The sequence below is a fragment of the Ilyonectria robusta genome, assembly GCF_021365365.1.
Source record: "Ilyonectria robusta strain PMI_751 chromosome Unknown BGZ61scaffold_4, whole genome shotgun sequence".
Taxonomy (NCBI): domain Eukaryota; kingdom Fungi; phylum Ascomycota; class Sordariomycetes; order Hypocreales; family Nectriaceae; genus Ilyonectria; species Ilyonectria robusta.
The window spans coordinates 867,301-889,357 of NW_025764438.1; the positions used below are offsets into that span (position 1 = coordinate 867,301).

A 22,057-nucleotide genomic window follows, 5' to 3' on the forward strand; every position below is an offset into this window, starting at 1 on the left:
TCGGCACGTAGGGTGGGATCGGAGGAAATGTGGGAGACGGACTAATTACTTGTTTGTTTGTTTGGTCAAAAGACGAGTTGGCTTTGCGGCTGGAGAGAGGATGGGAAAGGTTCCGTGCATTGCATTCGAAGTGTGTTCTCGGCGTGGTGTGGCGGTGACGGATGGATGGACGGTGACCGGGAGAGGCTGCGGGGGAGGGAGTGACAAGGATGGAAAGGAAAGAGGGAGAGAGAGGGAGGGAGAGAGAGGGAGGGAGAGAGAGGGAGGGAGAGAGAGGGAGGGAGAGAGAGGGAGGGAGATATGGTCAGTGTTGTGTGTGCTTGTGTGTGTGTTAACTGTCTGAAAGATGGAGTAGTAGCATGGAGGAGTAGCATGGAGGAGAAGTATGGAGGAGGAGGAGGAGCATGTCGATGGGTAGCAGACAGACTCTGGCTGCCAATCGGGGAGCAGCGCGTTGATGTCATTAATGTCCGTTTACCCTTGATTGCAGCCATCCATCCGTTGACCCGTCCACTTATGTGGCCTGCGATATACTGCCAGCCGCCCAAAACCGACGTTGCTGGCCCGTCCTACTGGATGGCCATGGTGATGATTCAACCGGTGTGTGGTGTGGTGTGGTGTGGTGTACAACGTAGGGCAGGCAATGGACCGCGGGCCTCACCGCGAGGAGCTCCACACATGTCGCGGATACAGGGACCAGGGATCGGGGAGACTACTACTGTGCTGTACTGTACTGTACGTACAACAACAATCACCGTGACTATCAGCCCCCATCCCCCCACTGACGGAGAGGCACTCTTCATCACTCACTCTCTCTTCCTGGGTTTATTTAGGTGCGGTTCCGGGTTTCTTACCCCCCCCCTTCGCGCCCTGTCCAGTGCCCGCTCGCTCGGATATAAGGCGAGCTAGCAACGTCGCTGTATCCGCTGGTTGGGCAGTTGGAAGTTCGTCTGGTCTTTGGCGGCCGCCGATTGGCTGAGAAAGTGTCGGCATGCCGTCTTGGGGAAAAAGGGCAATCCTGACTAGGTACATGACATTACATTCATACCTTCATAGTTAGGTAGGTACCTGACCTACATACATATAACGTCCAACGTCCAACAGGACGGACCGGGCCTCAGCCCGCCTGCCCGCCCTCCTGCCGTGTGTTGTTGGACATGCATACATTGACGGCGGGTTGTCTGTCGACTGACTACCTAGGTATCTGCCTGCTTTATTAGCCCCTGCCTTTGAACCCATCTACTTTTCCCTCTTCCTCGTTGACTTTCCGTCTCGTTTCCTTTGCGTCCGTCCGTCCTTAACTCGCAAGTCGGCACCGCTATTTTTGAGGGGCTCATAGATCTATCGCCCCCGCGCCAGATCCGCCCCATTTGAAATACGCCCGATTCCACCGTCCTGCTCTCTCTCTCTCTCTCTATACGACAGGGGACACCCCAGTGCAAGAAAGACGGCTTCTTTCTTCCCTTTTCCATTCCATCCCATTCAACTCAACACTTCTTGCGGTATAAACTTCTCTCTCCTCGGCGGCCCTAGTCCTCGTGGCAGCCAAACATAGGTAGAGTTGTCCTAGTTTCACGCCTCCGGATCGGATCCACCCTTCCGACGCCGCCATTCTCAACCCTCTCTCCGTCTCCGTCTCTGACCCGACCGCAACTTTCTGCTCTCAATCCTTCCTCCATCAACACGTAAAAACCACGCCAAATCCGATGGCATCCTCCTCCGCTGGACGGGAGAAGGTGCCTCCCACGGACCTGCCGCCGTATCCTCTAGACCGCGCCCCATCCCGGTCGTCCTCATCGCGGGGAGCGGATGCTTGGTGGAGGATTCACCCGTTCCGTGGCATGGTCAACGACGTCCGACGCAGGGCGCCCTACTATGTTAGCGATTGGCGGGATGCCTGGGACTATCGCGTTGTGCCGGCTACGGTGTACATGTACTTTGCCAAGTGAGTATGCGTATGCGCCAGGCGGGGATGGAAATAGGACGAGAATAGGAGCATTGTTGGGGACTGACTTTCCTAGCATCCTTCCGGCTCTGGCCTTCTCTCTCGACATGTTCCAGAAGACGGGCTCCAACTACGGAGTTAACGAAGTCCTGCTGGCTTCCGTCCTCGGATCCATCGTCTTCTCCCTCTTTTCCGCCCAGCCCCTCGTCATTGTTGGCGTAACTGGCCCCATCACCGTCTTCAACTAGTAGGCCATTGTCTAAACCCAGGTTTCCGCGCCGACCTCGAGCCTAACCAATCGTGTAGCACTGTCTACGACATTATGAAGCCTACAGGTGTCAACTACATTGGCTTCATGTGCTGGATTGGCATGTAAGTCAATTCAACCTCCCCTCTATCCGTTCCCCTAGTTCGCAGTCTACGTCGTGAAGACGTCATACTGACATCAACCCAGCTGGTCCCTGATTCTTCACTGGATCCTTGCCATCACCAACTCGTGCAACTGGCTCCGCTGGGTCACCCGATTTCCCTGCGACATCTTCGGCTTCTACGTTGCCTTCATCTACCTCCAAAAGGGCATCCAAGTCCTCCAACGGCTTGGCGACGATGCTGCCTTCTACCTCTCTATCGTCTCCGCCCTCCTCGTCTTCATGGTCGCCTACCTCTGCGGCGAACTCGGCACCAGCAGCCTCTTCCGACACCCGATTCGTGTCTTCCTCAAGGACTATGGCACCCCGCTCACCCTCATCTTCTTCACCGGTTTCGTGCACATGGGGCGGATGGCAAAGGTCGACCTCGAGGTGTTGCCTACTGGAGATGCCTTCACGCCAACTAGCGATCGCGACTGGCTTGTCAGGTTTTGGGACTTGAGCGTTGGAGAGATCTTTACAGCCCTCCCTTTTGCCATTCTCCTGACCATTCTGTTCTGGTTCGACCACAACGGTACGTGATGCTCTCCGATAGCCCCTGAGGCCATTTTGTGCTGACAACACTTAGTTTCCTCCCTCATTGCTCAAGGCAGCGAATTTCCTCTCCGAAAGCCCGCCGGATTTCACTGGGATCTCTTCCTCCTCGGCCTAACCACCGGTGTTGCCGGCATCCTCGGCCTGCCCTTCCCGAACGGCCTCATCCCTCAGGCCCCGTTCCACACCGAGTCCCTCTGCGTCACCAAGCCCGTCAAAGACGTCGACGAACACGGCAACGAAAAGGAAGGGCATTATTCATTTGAGACCACGCATGTCGTCGAGCAGCGGTTTTCCAACTTGGCTCAGGGTCTTCTCACACTGGGAACCATGTCGGGCCCCCTTCTTGTCGTCATCCACCTCATCCCCCACGGTGTCCTTGCCGGTCTCTTCTTCGTCATGGGAGTCCAGGCCCTCGAGGCCAACGGCATCACCGCCAAGCTCGTCTTCCTTGCCCGTGACAAGACCCTCACTCCGTCTTCCGCTCCACTGCGTCAGATTCGTCGCCGCTCCGCAATCTGGATCTTCGTCCTCATTGAACTCATTGGCTTTGGCGCAACCTTCGCCATCACCCAGACTGTTGCTGCCGTTGGCTTCCCCGTCTTTATTATGGCCCTGATCCCCATTCGCGCCTGTATGCTGCCCCATGTCTTCAGCCCGGAAGAGCTCGCTGCCCTCGACGAGCCCACCGCTTCACCCTTTACCATGGAGGGCATCGGTGGTGTCTGGGGCGGTGCCAAGGATGACGACCCGAGCGACGAAACCTCGGCTGCGCCTAGTCGTGCGTCCTCTGGTCGCGATCCACGGCATCGCCCTGATCGTCGTGATAGCGTCTTTGCTCATCCCGGTGCGCCCCGGAAGAGCCAAGAGGACCTGGCGGAGCTGGGTCAAGTTCGGTCAGGACGCAGCACTGCGACTCGGAGGAGAAGCGTCGAACGGTAAGCCTAACGATAGCCGGACGCATAGACACTTTTTTAGAAGGGGTGGCGTTCCCGTGGACGTATTGATGGTACGCTCGGGTCTTGGGTAGATTAGAGGCTGAGACTCGATGTGCTGTGTCATGGCAAGTATGCACTCGGCGCCAACTTATTTAGCGATTCATATATCACAAGCATGGATGGAGCGTGGATGCCCCTGTTTTGGATGGAAGAAATGAATGACGGGAACCATGTTCAACAAGACATAAAAATGGAGGTTTAGAGACCCAAAAAGGGTATTCGTACAACGATGGATACATACTGAAAGATGAAAGAATTTACGCTATGGCTAACCCATCAACATGACTGCTAGCTGATTTCATGTGTAATGAATTAAACCTGCCATACACCCAACCATCCTCCCAGGCTCCAATATCATCCAGCCCAAAGATAACCTGAACGCCGGCTCAACCCAGATCAAATCTGCTACTCATCATCATCGCTGTCCATGATAAACGGGCCACGCCCTCTGGGCCGCCTCACCACCGGGGCGGCATCCTCATCATCATCGACAGCCCCCGACTCCGATGCCTGCTCTGGCCCATTGCTCGTATCGCCCATCTCGACATCCTCCTCCTGTTCCGAGTCCTCCACGCTCACTCGCCGCCGCTTCCTAGCCTTGCCGTCGCTTCCGTCGAGCGGCGTGTCCTCCGCCTGGTCTACGGTTGCTTGGCTTCCCATGACCATGCGAACAAATCCCAGCGCGTCATCTACATCATCGTCGTCGCTGTCGTCGTTGTCGGGGCTGTCGTCGTTGTCGTCGCTGTCTTCGTTGTTGGGGCTGTCTTCGTTGTTGGGGCTGTCGTCGCTGTCGTCGTTGTCGTCGGAGCTGACATCAACCACTGGGGCGCGCTTCTTTGGCGCAGGGACTGCCCTGGGGATACCATGTGCTGCGTTTGCAGCAGCAGCAGCCTTTTCCTTGATCTCGCGTTCCTTGGCGTAGAAGACCCTGTCTTCGTCCGAGTCGAACTCGTCGTCACCCTCGCGTACCAACAACGCCGACTTGATACCACGGTTCTTTTTGGCATCTTTCTCGCGCCGCTTGCGGGCCTTTTCTTCGGCATCGCTACCCCGACGACGTCGCTTGCGCGTTTTCTTAGGCCGCTTTTCCTCGTCGATGACCTTGCGGGCAGTAGGACCGCCCGCAGGGAACAGGCCATCGTCTGGCTCGCCTTCCTCGTCGTCGTCGAAGACGGCCTTCTTGCGAGGGGTTGTCTTGCGCTTGAGCTGGTTCTCAGCGAGAACTCCCTCCTCAAAGGTTGGCGGGCTGAACTCGGCCTGGTTGATATAGTGGAGGCTGTCTTTGAGATCGTCTGCAGTCACGTCGCTGGAGATCATCCATGGTGACTCTGGGGTCTCTTCTGAGGCCGGCCCGAGGAGTTTGAAGTCGGAGAGCGTCATCAGAAGACGGAGATGCGAATTCTTAAACATTGCTGTTCGCTGGGCATTGTCATCGGGACGGATAACTATTTTTACTCAGTCAGCCGTTATTGCCACACGGATGATTTTCACTTACCGATCATGGGAGGTGCCTTTGGCTCTCGCTCAACAGGTTGCTCCTCTTCGCCATCTTGAGGAGGTTCGCCCGGTGGCATCGCCTCTTCCGCTGCCGCCCAAGCACGTCGCTCGCTCTCAGCATCGGCAAGAATATGTTTCACCCAGCCGATATGATCTCCCTGGTTCTTGTCTAACAGCGCACCCACCACAATCGCAATCTGGCGGTCCTTCTCTTCAGTATTCTTGAATACGAGCTCTGCGCCTGGCTTTGCCTTGCTCGCAGTAGACACAGTCTGCCTCTCGTAACCATATTCCAAGAAGAACGCGGTGCTCTGTAGCTTGCTGAAAAGCATCTCGACGATGAGTTCTGGCCGCTGCTCGATTTTCTTAAAACATCTGCGCAGGATCTGCTTAACCAATTCTTCCCACTCCTTGAACATGCTAGAAGACTTTTCTAGGGCTGAGGGTCCCTTGACCATGTTGTAAAAGAGGTGAATGATGTCCACCCGGAAGAGCATGACACTCATTTCCTGTTTGAAGGCGACACGATAGAAGTACCGATGCATACGCTTTAGTTGTGTTTCGTTCATGTCGTGGTAGAACTTGGTAAACTTGACGAACGTGTCGACGACTCCTTGAGGCGTGAACCGCGAGCAAAATCTATGAAAGTCGAATTTGCGCTCCTTGGTAGTGCGCTCAGCCGATTGCTCGTCAATTTCCGAACCATCGTTTTCGTCGTCGTTGTTGCCTTCTCCGGAATCCTGCTGATCAGCCTTCTTCTTCCGGCGTGTCCGCTTCCGCGAGCGGACTTGCATGTCTGCGTTCTGTTTTGAATAGGCCTCCAATATGCGAAGGAAGTGGTGGACCAACTCTGTGGAAGCATCAAGATAGTTGAACCCCTGGTCCTTGTATGTTCTAATGATGTTGGCAATGATGTCATGGGTAGCTTCTTCGTAAAAGAGACGGCTGAGTACGTTCTCGGCAATCTCCTCGTCTTCGTCATTGCCAGACTCGGCCATCTCTTGGACGGTAAGGAGAATCTGAGTGAAGCAACGCATCACTGCAGTTAACTCATTCCAGTCCTTGTATTCGTAGGACTCGTGTAGAGCCTTGTTCAGCGTGATGAACATCTCCTGGTTTAGGACAGCAGCCACAAGGTTGAAGCTGCTGACCTCGTCGGTGCTCTTGTTACCTGATTTCTTCTTGGACTTGCGTCTCATGCGTTCGGCATCCAGGAACCATGCCACCAAGTAGAAGAATTGCCGACGATGATACTGCATCACATGAGGCGCTTCTCGGTCGATTGTTTTCCGGATATGCAGGAAAAGAGGGTTGAAGCCGGAATCGAGAAATTCTTCGACAAAAGAAGCCAGTTGGTCATTTGCCCTCGAATTGAGCTTAGTCGGAAGTCCAATATCCTGCTCGTCCTTGTCGGCCTTTCGAGCCCTGCGAGGGGGTCGGAAGGTCTTGACACTGTCAATCTTCTGGTTTCGTGTGGCGGCATCGGCGAGAGCATCCTGCCCCGAAAGTGATGACATCTTGCCGTCTTCGCGCTTCACCCAAATCATTGTGCCAAACCGATTGTGTCGGGTGGGCCCCTTGCGATTGACGGCCTTGAGCATTGATGATTCCTTGTCCATCATGGCAGAGAGCTCTCCAGCCCTAGCCTTGCTTAATTGCTGCTCGTTCATGAAGAGCTTCTCGGCGTTGACTTGCTTGACTAGGTGGTAGATAATTTCCATAACGGTGGTGTCTTCGGTCCTGAAATCTTCGCCCATGTTCGACGCGAGTGTGAGAAGTACGAGGAAGATGTCTTGGTAGGAGAAGGCGTCGATGGTGGCGGATCTCGAGATTTGCGACTCGTCGCCGTCGTATCTGACGTTGGGAGGTGGTTCGATCATGGCCATGTTTCGCAGGAAGAAGAGCACCAGCTTGATGATGCCCTGGTCTCGAGGGGTTCGGTCGCCGATCGGAACGGCCATGGAAGGCAGGGCCAATCGGACAGCTGTGTGAAGAATGCGGGCTCCGTCGAAGTTGATGATGGCTCGTTTGTATCCCACCTGAGTCAACTCAAGGACGGGGATATGGCGGTGATGATTCACCGTCATGCGTTCCCGGTCCTTCTCCATGGGCCATGTCAAAGGGGTCATGACCTCGAAGCAGGCCAGGGCTATCTTGGACTTGAACTTGTTGTCCATGGCGTTCTCGGGCCAAGTCGCAAGAATGGGGAGCAAGTCGCCCTCGATCAGGTTCGCCTCGAAGATGCATCGCGCAACGTCCATGCGGTTCGTCTTTTCGTCGTAGAATCGGATCCATCGTTTGATGTCGCGCAGAACCTCGAGGGCGTCGTCTCCGAGTCGATATCGGCCGTCGTCGTCGGCGCCAATGCCACCAAGCTAGAGTAGGATCAGCATTTTTCCTTGACGCAGGTTGGAGCCAAAAGGGGCACTGGCAGCGGGGACTTACGGCAGAGACAAGACTGTTGATGTGGGCTCGGACTTCCGGATGGACAATGTCCGTGGTGCCATCGCCTAGATCCATGATTGCGTGTCGACGGCTTCTACGCTGGTGTTGTGAGCATCATATGTCGTGGGGCTCACTTTCGAGGCTCAAGATGTTGCGCCTATGGTGGTCCCGCCTCTCTGGCCTGGCCCAGGAACACGCGTTGAGACGCGTAAAGTCTAGACGTGTTTAATGGGTGGGGACTGAGGAGTGGGACTACACGCGGGCGATAAGATACCGATTGCCGAGATAAGATGCGGCCAAAACGGCAGGCAATGGCTCGGCATTGGACGAGCACTCGGGGTTTGGCGGCTTCTCCGGCTCATGCCGAGGTTACCCGCGCTCCGTGTGAACGTATGGGGAACTTACAAGCGAGACACAACCTCCCAACTTCAACTTCAACTCCATCTCCCTCGTCAAAAATGGCTTCATCAATTCTGCGTATGAGATCACTAGGGGCCGCGCGCCAGGTGCGCTGCTTCAGCTCCTCTCCTCGCCAGCATGCTGCCGCTGAAGTCAAGAGACTTGGCGTCATTGGCGCTGGGCAAATGGTCGGTTCACATGAGACTCACATGTCGACGGGAAGCATCAGCTCAACTAACAGCCACGCAGGGACTGGGAATCGCCCTCGTTGCGGCGCAGAGGGCCCAGGTACCAATCACCCTGATTGATACCTCTGAGAAGAGTTTGGAAAAGGGCCTGGCTTTTGCCGGTATGCAGCATTGCTTCTACTTCGAGCCCATAGCTGACCCCGCGTAGATAAGCTCCTCGCCAAGGATGTGTCCAAGTCCAGGCTCACTCAGGAGCAAGCCGACCAGGCTCGTTCACTTCTAACTCCTAGCACCAACATGGAGGACCTCTCTTCCGTTGACTTTGTCATCGAGGCGGTTCCCGAGATCCCCGACCTCAAGTTCGACATCTTCAGCAAGCTCGCCCAGATCTGCCCCAAGCATGCTATCCTGGCCACCAACACCTCTTCCATCTCCATCACTCGCATCGCTGCCGCCACCACCTCTGATCCCAAGGACACTTCTGCCTCGTCCCGTGTCGTCTCTACTCACTTCATGAACCCCGTCCCTATCCAGAAGGGTGTTGAGATCATCAGTGGCTTGCAGACCAGCCAGGACACTCTCGACACTGCTATCGAGTTCTGCAAGAAGATGGGCAAGATTGCCTCCGTATCTGCAGACTCGCCGGGCTTCTTGGCTAATCGCATTCTGATGCCCTATATCAACGAGGCCATCATCTGTCTTGAGACCGGCGTCGGTGACCGTGACTCTATCGACTCCATCATGAAGAACGGCACCAACGTTCCCATGGGTCCGCTACAGCTCGCTGACTTCATTGGTTTGGACACGTGCCTGGCAATTATGAGGGTTTTGTATGAGGAGACGGCGGATTCCAAGTACAGGCCGAGTGTCTTGTTGAAGAAGATGGTGGATGCTGGCTGGATGGGCAAGAAGAGCGGCAAGGGTTTCTACGAGTATTGAAGATTTTACGACATACATCTAGGCCACAACATTCACGGGTTGATGTTTAAAAATTGGACACCAGAAAGGTGCTCTTTCTTGCTTCTACAATAAAGGGGTTGGGTTTCATGAACTTACTCCGTTGAACTCACTTGTAAAACGCGGGGCTTCCAGGGCCACGGGATGTTTATTCATATAAGAGACTTGAAGATCGATGTTCCAAATTCCATTAAAGTGATTTGATTTACCTCTTAGTGCTACACCCCCATTGCACCTAGTAGTTATGCTCGGACCAATGTGTGTTTTCCAACTTTGATGCCATTGTAGGGTAGACAGTGCAGCTAAACTCCCCAAAACTTTCGCCAAAATTGACATAACGCAGATAGAGAAATACAGTGTAGCGAAGATGAACATATTCTGACCGGGCTAAATAAGACCAGATGTGTGATGGTAGACATCGGGTATTCACACGGGGAAGCGTGTTATGGGAGCAGATACCCTGCATTGCATCGTAGAAAGCAGAATCACCAGTATGACTCGCCGTCGAAAACATTCAATCACCACATGGGACCCAGAGAGACCAGTGACCAGTATGAGGGATGCCCAGGTCTTACTAGTGCACACTCTTTCACCGCTAGACCATATCCCTTTAACTGACGAAGTGGAGGCCGAGCTCGGCGTCACATATGATCGAGATGGTCAATTTACGAGCTTCAATGTTTATTGTGACGAGAGTGAGACAGTCATTTACTTATAACAGGGGCACGTTTCTACCGTGAAGACTAAAAATACCTTGATCAGGATCCAAACGACTGCTACGTAGCATGGCGGTGGTTGTTGTAGCCAAGTCTAGACCAGGCCCCAAACTGGAAACGGCTCTCTTGGCAAATTATCGTTATCCGAAATCGACTCGAGGAAGCTGAATTTTCCGTTGAGTCCGGCAGTCAAAAAAGTAATCTCGCCACTCCAGTTTTAGATAGATGTGACAGCGCCCTGAATGTGAACCCCAAAAATAGTAACTCCCGCGATCGGCACCGTGATGTTTGAAATACAACTGTTTCTGTTTTGTCCCGCCCGTTATTTAGAACGGGTGAGATCTGGATGAACACACAAGTTTGTGCTAGCTTCCCCGAACTTCCCCGAACTATAGCAAATTCACCACTACGTGTTTGGCAATTATGTCTGCAAAACACGCCCCATGATGTGTGTGCCATCCACAACAGGGTGCATCTGCGTCACTCCAGGCCCAGGGTTAGATTCTCACCGCCATGTAGGTCCAGTAAAAGTCCAATCCCTGGATCGTATAAGAAGATTACTCGCCACGGCCGGGATAGGGCCAGCCGTGTATGTAAGTAAAAAAATGAATTGAAGGACGCATCCCGCGGCTGGGGATGGGCCTGTCAATCAAACCTGCTCCGAACTTGACATAACTAGCGAGCTGACGTGCAGCGTTAAGGACCCCAGTGCTTGCAACGCAGCGTCACAATGGTTCGATGTGTGCGTGCTTGGAGCAGCGAGTGATCCGAGATCTGACCGTCACCTGCCCCAATGAGAGAGGATTGTTGTTGTTGTTGAGGCTTAGGCGTTATTCATTCTAGGGTGTGATTAGATGTCAAAGTGTGCGTGCAAGGCCGTCAGAGATTAGCTTAAAACTTGTCTCTATCATGATCTCGGAAGGCTCCAGTTGATTTCATTTCTGATGGGAACCAATATGAGCAAGTCCTTTAGACTAGCTGAGCCCCGAAGCTAATATGGTTGAGCGTCTGGAGCATCTGCCAGTGGCGGTGTTTGTCTTGCCCACATTACCCTTGGGATTGAACGAATAGATGAGCAGCATCGTGGATGTTTCTATGCAGCCTACGCGGATGTACTACCATGCCACCCCAGCGAGTCATTGCCTTGCTGGTGGGGGTAGTAGATATGCCGCTGCATCGCATGCTGACGATAACTGCAGGACCCAACATAACCCAATACAGGGAAGCTGTTTAGACGCCACGGTCAAATTCAGATGACCCTCGACTCTCGCTTACACTATGAGTGGACCATGATGTCGGCCGTAGCTGGTGGGATGGCCGATATGTGGATCGTGGATATCGTGTTGTGTTCTGACTTCTGAGTGAATGTGGAGTTGATATGTGATGTGCCTTGAGAGTTGGTGAACGGAAATGCCCATGACAGGATTCTCCGACTGAAAGATAGTGGGACGAAAACATCCACCAGTAACGGCAGAAGTGGAAGCAGGCGGCATCTAAGGCTAGCTGAACACTGCAGCAGCGCGGGTTTCCAAATGCTAGCTCAATGCACACGCCTGGAGTTTTTGGCCGTCTTTCGACCGCTAACAAAGCGTTGCATTTACTACATACACGGTGGTGAGCAGCACCTGTGGCCGGAGCCAACGTTTGTGACGAACGGAGGTGAGCAGTTTCAAAGCCCCTCACCATATCCTTCACATCACAACTTTAGAGAATTCGCTGGTGAATGAACTTTCGGACATTGACCAGATTATTCGGTCCCGCAAAGCCCCCTTTTGGGAGATTCTGTATGTTCTCCACAGATGAAACATGTTGTCAGGGAAGAGAGAAAGCCAAGTAAGGGTCACCCTTGAACGAGCGGGGCTCATCCGGAAAGGTTGAAGAGCGGACTGCGAGATTATCGATTGCATCGGGGACCTCATCGACTGCCTGATGTTCGGCGATACTCCTGACCGATCGGCCGTGGGACTTTTGACCAAGAGAGAACCCGTCAAGAACTAAGGTTTTGACGGATGTTTTGGCCTTGTGTGAATGAAGCCGCACTTGAGCTTGGCAATTTGTTAGTGCCCGAGCGACGGGACCGTGGATAGATCCGTGTCATAAGAGTAAGAGCAACAGGTGTTTTGGGCTTCGGGTTGGCCCAAATTTAATCGTAGTCAAGGCGTAGTACCAACACGACAACTAGACGATTCAAACACTCGCGGAACCAAGAGACAGCGCTCGGCCAACATTGGCCGGGGAAATTTCCTGTTCTCGGATCGGAAATGAAGCGGTTCTGCTGTCGGCGGTTCCCGTTGATCCAGCAGCAAACAGTTATCGGGTGTGAATCCCTTCACGTCTGCAAGAAGGGATGGACAATGCTTAGCAGTACCCAGGTTCCGGGAATTCCGGGGGTATGATCATTCGATCTGATCTGTAATTAGAATGGAGTTTGGGCCTTCTGGCGTGGCTTCTGTCGCAGATCATGTTCTAGGTGACCGTTAGCCGAATCAGCCACCATTTATTTCGCCTCGGCCGAGCCTGGCTTCTCCGATTCTGAAAGATCCTTTTATTTTGGGGACAGTGAGGGCGCCGAAACAAGAAGGAATTCGAATGCGGTAGAATTGCCGAGGCTCAGGTTGTCGATGCAACGAGCGTCGCTACATCCCTGTGGCAGCAATCGTGAAATAGACGAGGCACAGACATGCGATTCAGGGCCTTGCAGAGAGGCACTGCACAGTACCCAGCAAGTCTTCCGGGGAATGGGGCCGAGGGGAAAGGGTGCCATGGGGCGAGTACCAAGTGAGATGAGGTGAGGTCTGGTGTGTTGACGGGTCTGAACCGTGAATGAGATCTTACTGTGTATCCAATCCACGCCACGCCATCTCATGCCCCTGCGTTACTCCTGCAATTGTATCTCCCCTGTCCCTGGCACTGAGAATGCCGGCCTTTTTGCCATTTGCTTCTCCCACTTCTTCAAAATTTCCCCAATTGGTTCTCCAGGGGTACCCACGGTACCTGTCTTAGCAAGGGGGATCAACAATGAGGCGGAGGCGAACCACATGGGAGAGGCATCACTTGCTGAAAACCGAGATCCAACCCAGCGCGTGTCGTATTGCGGTCCAACTGAGGATTCATCACTCAAACCAACTGATGATTCTGGCCATCGAAGGGTCGAGAGTTGGGGATGATTGGCATGCATGAACCCAGGAGCCCCAGGACCCGGGAGTCCATTAGCGCCTGACTAGCCGCGCCATCGCGGAGCTGGGGGCGGGGAGGGCGCTCCTGAAATCTGGGGGGTGAGGCGTGTCGGTATCAGCTGGGATGTGTGCAACTGTCGTCGGTCTGTCATTGCAAAGGCCATGGGATACTTTGCTTGATTGTCGTATGTATCGAGATAGTGGGACTCGAATCTCAAGTTGTTGGAAACGAGGCTACTCCATTGGATCCGTCTGGGGGGCGGACGTGTTGGCGCTGTTGGGAGCTGGGAAGGCTTGTGCTGTGTGTTGAACAAAATGCATGTCTCGGGACTCACACCGACCCTGAAAGGCTTACCGTAGCCGACACAAACCTAATGCAGGTCTCGAGTTTCCAAGACACCCATCACAAAGCTGGCGACTCAAATCGGGGTCCTAAAGGCCATGTGCGGTATCCGTCACACAGCACCATGTTCCACTGGCACCATGCTGCCGTGTTTCTCATTGCTATTCAACGTGGCTAAATCGACTCGGTGCCACTGGGAAAGGGACTATCCCCACACATCCGAGGGTCCTTGTCCGGGCACGGGTGTGCAGTAACATGCCCATTGCCGACACCTGCACAGCCGGATGCCTGCTTCTGCGGACCCTCACAGCATACTTGTAGTGTTGTCGGGTAGGACGCGTGTAAGTCTCGGTATCTGTAAGTGCGCGGACGGTATAGCGAGTGCTGTGTTGCCTCGCTTCTCTTGAGGCCTGTCCTTTGGGTCTCGTTGAGCAACCCCAAGCATGTATTTGGTTGGTGCTGGAACGACCACATGGTTATCAGAAACCTCACAACGGCAGCTCCGGAGCCGCTGGCCGCGTTTGACACTAGACAGTATTCTCAGCAGACATCCCAGGCACTTGGCCACGGCATGGTTGCTCAAAGCCATGCTGACAGTGCAGGTACGCAGTGGGATATGGCCGGCGTCTGCTAATCTTCTGGCCCCACTGCTCTGCCGCATTGTCGGGAAGCTCAGAATTCCCGACAGAAGCAAAGGACGGAAGCATCACCTGGGGCTATCGCTGGATAGGGGATGAACCTGCAGCTATGGGATTTGGGTTCATGGGCAGGGCTGGGTGAGTGTCCTGGTAATGAGAGTCGCTTGGACAGTGACGTGGGTGGAAGATAAAGTTCCTATTCGAAGACCGATCCTGGTGAGAAATGAAGGACTCCTTGACAATGGCATCTGGGGCCCACAATCGACACATATGCCGCGACGGTAATGGTTACGGATGCTGGGGAGGAACGGAGGAACAGACGACCAACTGCGGACCCGGGGGGGCTGCGAGGGGCAGGGCCAGCGCCCAGAGGACGGAGTTGCTAAACCTTTTTGGTGATACTCTTGCGGACTCTCCAGCCGCTGGGGCCGTTGGCCATGACCTAAATGCTGGGCTCCTCATTTGCCTCTGCTCTGCCCCCTCCTTCAGCTTTCGGGGCTGGGATCGGGGATGGTAGAGGATGGATAGCGGATAGCGGATGGCGGATGGTGGATGGCGATGGCATGGATGATGGTGGTGGGAGATAGGTGGGATTCGTGACATTGCGCGACGGATGTGGGCGTCATCAGGACCGAGTCTCAAGGGCCCAAGGCTCAAGGCTCACGCAGAGAGGCGCCAAACCCGGAGAAACTGGCATTGAGGCTTGCGAGGTCCGCATCGCCCCGCTGATAGATGAAACCCGAGGCTGGGTACATCCGATCCTTGATCCTAGCGACGTCGTCTCCCGGGCGGGATGTGCGAGACGAAGTGGAGAGTAGCGAGATGTGGGAAAGCACGGACAGCCCTCATGTCTACCTACCCAGATTCAATGGCCTGTGCGACCTGCTGCGTAGGTACCTGAGGTACCTAGGTACCTTCCCTGCACGCAAGTACAGCAAGCAAGCACAGCAAACGGGAATTGCTTGTATTTATTTTAGGTCTAATGCTGCAACTCCCATTTCTGAGTTACAACGAACCGCCTTTTGTCAGTTAGAACCAATATTAATTATGAATCGGAGCCGGGCCTGCTACGGACTCGGGTGTCGTGGACAGCCCAGCGTGTTTCTCAGTGTGCCTCTAATGTCCACATCCGTTGGTGTGGACAGAAACTTGTTTCGGCTGCATTCGTAGTAAATGCTGTACCTACCTCCACCTCTGCATCCACCTGCACCCAGTAAAGCAAGCACACTCACACTCATACTACGTGCTGCACACCCGCAGGCCTGGCCGGGTACCTACCTAGGTAGTTATGATGGAGAGAGAGCGGAAGGGAAACAGCAATCGACTTCAGATCGACATTCGCTCCTTCCCTTGCAGCTGCCGGGCTTGTCATGGGGCAGGCAGAATTATCACTGGTCTCTGGCACACACAACTCACATTATTCCAGCCTCCCTGACCGCGCCACTACCCAACGAAGAAGCAACAAAAAATGAACAATTCCAGCCTGCGAACGCATGATAAGTCCATGGCGTTGCACCAGGCCGGACATTAGACTCGGGACGTATCGATTCAGCCGACGGAGCCTTCGTTCCTTCGTTCCTTCGCCGCAACCTCCTAGTGCCCAAGGTGACTGACACTGCATCCGCCGTGCCGACTGCTTCCAATAATACATGATACGCAGTCGTATCCGGCTTCGATGGCGTGGCTTGTTTGGGCCCGTTCCTCCGCGGGCGCAGATACTAACTAGCCCCCGAGTGGACCGTCCTGCGATGCTCGATTTGCTGCCGTTGTCCCTGTACGATGGGCCGACGATGTTGTGTCTGATAGCTGCCTGTGAGCTGTCGAGAGTTGCGGGTCGCTTTCCTGCACCACTACCGCCGGCACGCCAAAGCTCACACCCTAGTGTTAGCCACACACGACGCTGCGGACCGTTGGCGCCCGCACTTCCATCGGCCCTACGTATGGGGCGGCTTGAGCGACGGCATCTCGACCCTGGCGTTCAAGTGCCGTTGTCTTCAACAGTCGAATGGACTCTTGACAGAGGCCTCGAATCTTTTTGCTTGCGGATCCACAGTCGGAAGATCAGCGCTACAAACAAAACATAAACGCAGTCTCCTCAGTCACCAGGACAGAGACAGGGAGACGAAACGTTTGTGAGGATCTGAACGCGCAATGGAATTGCGGGAGTGCTGTGAATGCCACCTGCTGCTGCTAGCTGTACGCCTGGACCTCTTGTTTCAATCGCCCACATTCGTGGTTACCCAGCGATCGAGGCAGTATGTCATCTCTGTCCTCTCACCTGGTTCTAACGAACACCACGTACCGCGCGTCGACATTTGCTTCACTTTGCGGCCCCGATCCACGATCGCGAGATCATGGCTCCATACGGAGTACCTTGGAGGTATTTTCCCATATCCGATTACGCCGCCTCATCATTCATGGCTGGCTTTGGGGACAACCCCTCTGGCAGTTGGCAGGGCATCTTCCTTTTTTTAATCCATCTCATCTTGAGTAATCACCGGAGCTTCTCTCGAGGCCCTGCCTCCCGTCATATGGCAATGTGCCAATGTGCCATACGGATATCGAATGCCCACACCCTACCAGGATCCCTGGTGGCTACTAGAATCCCGTGAGCGCGTTTTCGTACCCTCGACATTGCCGTGCGGTTTGGAACGCCCGCCAACTTCTCATTGGCTTGAGGTCAGACAGGTCTCAACAACGGTCATGCGTAACATGCGTTCAACCGTGGAGTCGACACAGAGCTAATGTAATGAAGGACCAATGGACACCCAAACAGATATCCCAGCCGAGATGCTGTCTCCCTGTTTGTGGGCTGGCGAACCTTGCTTGTCTGGCCGTGCTCTCATGTTGTGGCGGCCTCGATCGATGGATGCTGCTAGTGTTGGTGTTGCAGTTGGTGGGAAGACCACGCCGGCTTTTGCGCCACCCGCAATCTTCTCATAGCACAGTCGTACCTTGCATCTTAGGGCGTGCTGTTGTGCCTCCCAAGAGACCATACGATTGCTACGCCTCCACCATTTGGCTCTCATCCCTTCCGCCCAACACCCAAGGGTTCAATGAGGGGTCTCGCATGGAGTGGGAGGCCTGGCACCGACCTGCGTGTGCCTGCGTCCGTAACACAACACACAACCCAAGGACGCCTGGACAGTCTCCTTACCTCGCCCCTTCTCGGAGCATTGAGGGCTCGGCCGCGGCAGGCTGGGATCAACGATGCAGCTACTTGGCCGCGGCTGGTGGCCTCGTCCTCATCTCTGGGCAAGTCTCAGGCCCATGTGGCTCAGCAGACACTGGCTTCGAACTGGGGAGGGGAAGGGGAAGGAGAAGGAGAAGGGGAAGGGGGTGTGGTGATATGGAATGGACCCGCCCCTGGTCCGTAGTCCGTGAAGGTGCGGCACCGACAGGCCTCAAAACGGGCACACCGGGCCACCCACTCAGCTCCGCCAAGTACCACACAACACGCACCCCCCGCTTTGTCGCCGCCGTTCCCACTGCTGGCGCATGTCCCCGGTACCTTCAGTCGGGATCTTCTGTCGACTCTTCTTCCGTCACCCTCGTTCGGATTAATCACACTTTTGCCGTATACAGGACCAGGGTCTCTGAAGGATGACGGGCCTGCCTGTTCAGACCGCTCAGCAAGGGCCTCCTGGTTATGTGGATTGCGGATGCAGCCCAGGGGATGCAGGACGATCAGCCCCCACCAAAGAAACGTTGTGCTCTAGAAGCCGTCCATATATGATCTCGACCCTACCTCTTCGGTGGGATTGAAGATCTGATTCCTTCCCCTCTTGAACTCGAGCTGGTTGCTTGTTCCTGAGATGCTGCTTACATCTTGACTTACTTTCTTTCTTGGTACCCTGCGACTTCACTCATTGTCCTTGACCGACCTCTCTCTTCTTCTTCCACCCATTTAACCACTACATTCATTCCATTCTGCAACCGACCCCGGCACCTTCTCATCAGCCTTGATTCCCTCTTGAGATTCGACTTTCCCCTTGTTTGATCTTCGCCGTTTGATCTTCGTCGAAGCATAACTAAACATATCGCCATATCGCCCCTGTCATTCCTTACCCCTCGGCCAACGGCAAAGCTGCACGAGAGATACTCGACGATATTCCTCTCCCCCCATCTTGAGCTTTCCCGATCCTAAGATCTTATTCCGCCCAAATGCTTGTCACTAGCCGGTGCGATTCGGATCACAGTTGGCCTTTCAACAAATACGATCCATCTCGGAAGCCAGCCAGTCCCCCACGCATGTCGAACCCCTATGGTGCTGCTGGATTGTCGGCGCAGTCGCAATGGCAAGGACAGCATCAATATCCCTCCGGCGATGCGAACGTCTTCCCACACTCCCTTGACTCCAGCAGCAGTGGCCAAGAGGCAGCACAGTTACGCCCGGCAGTTGAAACCGACAGGGACGCATTAGGAATTCATATCAAGGAAGACTTGAGACTGGCACAGGTTCACAAACTCCCCGGCGTTGACGCGCTGCAAGACACGCATGCATCACCAGTTTCCACCCACTCAGAGACCATGGATGGAGGACTTGGTTCGAAGATCGCTGGTTCGGTCCAAGGAAACCCGCACGGTGTTTTCGAGACACAGGGCCATGGGACACTGTCGTCTCCTAACCTGCCTGGGCATGGCGACAATGCACCTTCAGCGAAGAGTGATGAGGATGATGACTTTGACGAGGATGACATTTTGGATGGCGAGGGGGACCTTTCTTCACAGACCGCGGCTGAGCGGACTGCCGCTCGTCGAAAGATGAAGCGGTTCAGGTAGGACGGTTTGTCCCAAGGCTTCGAGAATACGGGCTGACATCAACCAGGCTCACCCATCAGCAGACTCGGTTCCTAATGAGCGAGTTTGCTAAGCAGCCACACCCCGATGCTGCTCATCGAGAGCGCCTCTCGAGGGAGATTCCTGGCCTGAGTCCTCGACAGGTCCAAGTCTGGTTCCAGAACAGGTACGTAACAATGCCGAACAAAGTCTTCGTTCTTTGCTGACCCTTGCTAGGCGTGCCAAGATCAAGCGTCTCAACGCCGACGACCGCGATCGAATGATAAAGATGAGAGCTGTTCCCGATGACTTCGACAACGTTCAAGCGCTTCATTCGCCGTACGGCGCAGTGCACGGGCTAGGAACGCCCATGCCCTCCCCAGGAGATCTTGGAACTCAGTCCTACGCTCAACACATGATCAGGCCTTTGGTAGTGGATGTGCGGAGAGGAGCACCGAGTGATCACTCATCTCCTACTGGTCTGACACCGGGATTTGGAGGCCTTGGGTTTAACCCAGCTGCAGGGATGAGCAACACTGACCTGATGTCACCGATTTCACCAGCCCCAAACGATCGATACCCTTACGGAAGCCACTTCTCGGCCCCTATGAACGGTGGTGCAAGGACTTTGAACCCGTATGGGGGACATGGTGGCCTAGAATCGTCCATTGACTCTACCAGACAGAGTCCGCCGCATCCTCTTCAGCCCTCTCAGCTTCGAGATTCCATCTCCCGTTCCAGGTCTGAGTCCGCGCAATCACCTTTGCGCTCAAGCATGGCCTGGAAAGGTGATGCCATCGACTATGCGAACTATCGAGGAGCCAACACAAGTCCGAGTATGAGTGATCGGAATCAATCCATGTACCAACCCGGACATATGGGGTCTTATGATTCGGCATCCTTCCCCAGTAGGAACTCCCCAACCAGCAGTCGAATTCAGGGCTAATACTTGTACTTCAGATAATTCGACTCAGCAGCCAACGAGCATGAGCTACTCTACGATGCCCTCTCCACTTAGCCGATCTCGACTTCGAGCAGCGACGGCAACACTGCCCCTGAGCGTCGATCCCCGGGACCACTATCGCAATACTGGCTCGGATGTGCACACCCAAAGCCCTTTGAGTCAACCTCGTTCTACGCCCACGTCGACGACATACAGCACTTCTTCATACGCAACGAGCTATCCGTCTGCACCTCTCGCTACCCCGGCAGAGTACTCCGTTCCAAGATCATCAGACTCAAAGGCGAACATGCAAGAGGCTCAGATGAGCGCTCCAATGGCCCCGCCTAGCGACTTCTCCCAGGCCCTTCATGGAAACATGGGAAACCCAGATCAGGCACGCCATGACGCTCATAGGCATATGATGAGCGGGAGGGAGGGACACAAGCGAAAGAGAAGCCTTACACTCCCAACTGGATCGACTCGGCCCTTGTTTTAATCGCTCCATGCTCGGAGCATTACCAGTACGCGGTCTTGAAAGAAACGCCAAGGTGGTGGTGTTTGTTGTTTGACCCTGGCTGGTCGTGCACCTTGTAGTCGCTGGATTCTTCCCCCTTCGATTCAGCGACTTGCATCCATCTCGCTGAACAACTTCTGACAACTTCTAACAACATCATACCCACTCTGCGCGTGGGCAGCACTGCCGGCAAAACCTCTCTGATTCTCTCCGTTCTTTTCGACTTTTCCCTTTGACGGTCTTGATCAATAATTGCATCCTGGCGCAATACAAACGGTGGGTAAGTGGCTATCAGTGATGGGTTTTAGAGTTTGGCATGGTGAGCCCGGGCGGCTTGGGTATGATGACGACCTGTTTCTTTGTTTGCGGTTCTGGGCTGGTCTCGGCAATGATGATGATCTTTAAGCTTGGGCTTGGATGGAAAATCAGGGAGGGGACATCGGCGTACATCATTGGGTTTCACGGAACGGACTGGATCTGTTTTCTTTTTGGCAACTTTTTTGTGTAAATACCGTAGATTGATAGGGGCCAAGATGGTCAGTGTCCTCTCTGGGCATCCCGCTTGACGCGGTAGACAGCGCTTTGAATAGTTGCGAAGAAGAACTCCGAGCTTTGCCTCGAGACATCAAAATACCTCCCCACTGCAACTTTTACGTGACCAGTTGCTAGAGATTTTATTGAGTCCAAGCCGGATCAGTGCCCGACATTGTGACAATTACACCACTCCACGACTTCGGGACTCGATTGATGTGATACAAATTTCGGGAGCACTGTACACAGCTTTGGATCGTTTGTATCAGGGAAGCATCACCTGGGTTTTGAAGACCGAGAATCTGACAGGTTATCCATCAGCCTCCGTCTCGGTGTAAAGGTGGGTTCGTGGAGTTTTGGGTGTCGATTCAAAAGTCAGACAATGCCTTTCTCCTCCTGAGCCAAGTGGTTATCAGCCAATTGGATGATTGACAGACAACGACAGCCATGGCTCGTAGGTTTACCAGATGTAAAGGTGTCATCATGTGAATAGGAAACCACGAGGGCGGCATTCCTTTGTAAAAAAGAACTTACATATTGCGAGGCAACGCTACTGATTTAGAGACGGAGGATGAGTCCTCCACCTGCCGGGCGAACTTGGGGCACATTGTCACAGCCATGCAAGGTTAAGCATGAATAAATGTTACTTGCATCAGGTCATCAGCGCATCATGGCAGCCGCACGAGGGGCCCTCGTGATGATGGTTTTTGGCAAGGTTATAGTTTGTTCTCGACCACTGATCTCCGTTTGTTTGTCAGCAGCGAATGAGTTCGAGCAAAGTCGGCGCGCTGGCGAAGAAATGGGAGGTGGTCTGGGGTTATATTGTTGAGAGAAAAGAAAGAAAATTCAGTGGCTCTGAGAAGCACGAAGTCGATCTTATCGCGGGAAATTGGTCATGTGACTTGGCTTCTTTTGTGGCTCTTTGTGGCTCTTTTGGCCCTTTGTGGATACCTATTTGTGGATCTGCGGAGGAGGCGCGAGGAGGCGCGAGGAGGCGCGAGGCAGAGGGGAAGGGCTGCCTGACAG

General features: G+C 54.2%; 5 protein-coding genes across 5 annotated transcripts; 4 read left to right on the forward strand and 1 right to left on the reverse strand.

The window, feature by feature from the left end:
- Positions 1–1,706: 1,706 nt before the first annotated feature.
- BGZ61DRAFT_491166 (HCO3 transporter family-domain-containing protein) lies at positions 1,707–3,849 on the forward strand (the record flags this gene model as incomplete). The annotated part of the gene is made up of 5 exons (XM_046250404.1): positions 1,707–1,945; positions 2,022–2,192; positions 2,252–2,317; positions 2,400–2,887; positions 2,942–3,849. The coding sequence occupies 5 exons, from the start codon at positions 1,707–1,709 to the stop codon at positions 3,847–3,849; spliced, it is 1,872 nt and encodes a 623-aa protein (XP_046108318.1).
- Positions 3,850–4,310: 461 nt separating this feature from the next.
- Positions 4,311–7,922, reverse strand: BGZ61DRAFT_344636 (timeless protein-domain-containing protein; the record flags this gene model as incomplete). The annotated part of the gene is made up of 3 exons (XM_046239720.1): positions 4,311–5,350; positions 5,401–7,777; positions 7,848–7,922. The coding sequence occupies 3 exons, from the start codon at positions 7,920–7,922 to the stop codon at positions 4,311–4,313; spliced, it is 3,492 nt and encodes a 1,163-aa protein (XP_046108319.1).
- A 298-nt stretch (positions 7,923–8,220) lies between these two features.
- On the forward strand, positions 8,221–9,567 carry BGZ61DRAFT_444785 (3-hydroxyacyl-CoA dehydrogenase). The gene is made up of 3 exons (XM_046244997.1): positions 8,221–8,434; positions 8,496–8,595; positions 8,643–9,567. Exons 1-3 carry the CDS (start codon positions 8,240–8,242, stop codon positions 9,371–9,373), a joined length of 1,026 nt encoding a protein of 341 aa, XP_046108320.1. The 5' UTR covers positions 8,221–8,239; the 3' UTR covers positions 9,374–9,567.
- Positions 9,568–17,013: 7,446 nt separating this feature from the next.
- On the forward strand, positions 17,014–17,871 carry BGZ61DRAFT_474207 (uncharacterized protein; the record flags this gene model as incomplete). Its single annotated transcript, XM_046248552.1, has 1 exon — positions 17,014–17,871. One exon carries the CDS (start codon positions 17,014–17,016, stop codon positions 17,869–17,871), a length of 858 nt encoding a protein of 285 aa, XP_046108321.1.
- Positions 17,872–18,150: 279 nt separating this feature from the next.
- Positions 18,151–20,135, forward strand: BGZ61DRAFT_161877 (uncharacterized protein). The gene is made up of 3 exons (XM_046237472.1): positions 18,151–19,042; positions 19,093–19,230; positions 19,281–20,135. The coding sequence occupies exons 1-3, from the start codon at positions 18,429–18,431 to the stop codon at positions 19,987–19,989; spliced, it is 1,461 nt and encodes a 486-aa protein (XP_046108322.1). The 5' UTR covers positions 18,151–18,428; the 3' UTR covers positions 19,990–20,135.
- Positions 20,136–22,057: the final 1,922 nt, after the last annotated feature.

What these genes read in the sequence shown, in the direction of transcription:
- BGZ61DRAFT_444785 (XM_046244997.1), top strand. Translation starts at nt 8,240, where the DNA reads ATGGGGAACTTACAAGCGAGACACAACCTCCCAACTTCAACTTCAACT. An exon ending in TCATTGGCGCTGGGCAAATG is followed by an intron (nt 8,435 to 8,495) that starts GTCGGTTCACAT and finishes ACAGCCACGCAG; the next exon opens with GGACTGGGAATCGCCCTCGT. An exon ending in AAAGGGCCTGGCTTTTGCCG is followed by an intron (nt 8,596 to 8,642) that starts GTATGCAGCATT and finishes GACCCCGCGTAG; the next exon opens with ATAAGCTCCTCGCCAAGGAT.
- BGZ61DRAFT_161877 (XM_046237472.1), top strand. Translation starts at nt 18,429, where the DNA reads ATGCTTGTCACTAGCCGGTGCGATTCGGATCACAGTTGGCCTTTCAAC. An exon ending in CGAAAGATGAAGCGGTTCAG is followed by an intron (nt 19,043 to 19,092) that starts GTAGGACGGTTT and finishes GACATCAACCAG; the next exon opens with GCTCACCCATCAGCAGACTC. An exon ending in CAAGTCTGGTTCCAGAACAG is followed by an intron (nt 19,231 to 19,280) that starts GTACGTAACAAT and finishes GACCCTTGCTAG; the next exon opens with GCGTGCCAAGATCAAGCGTC.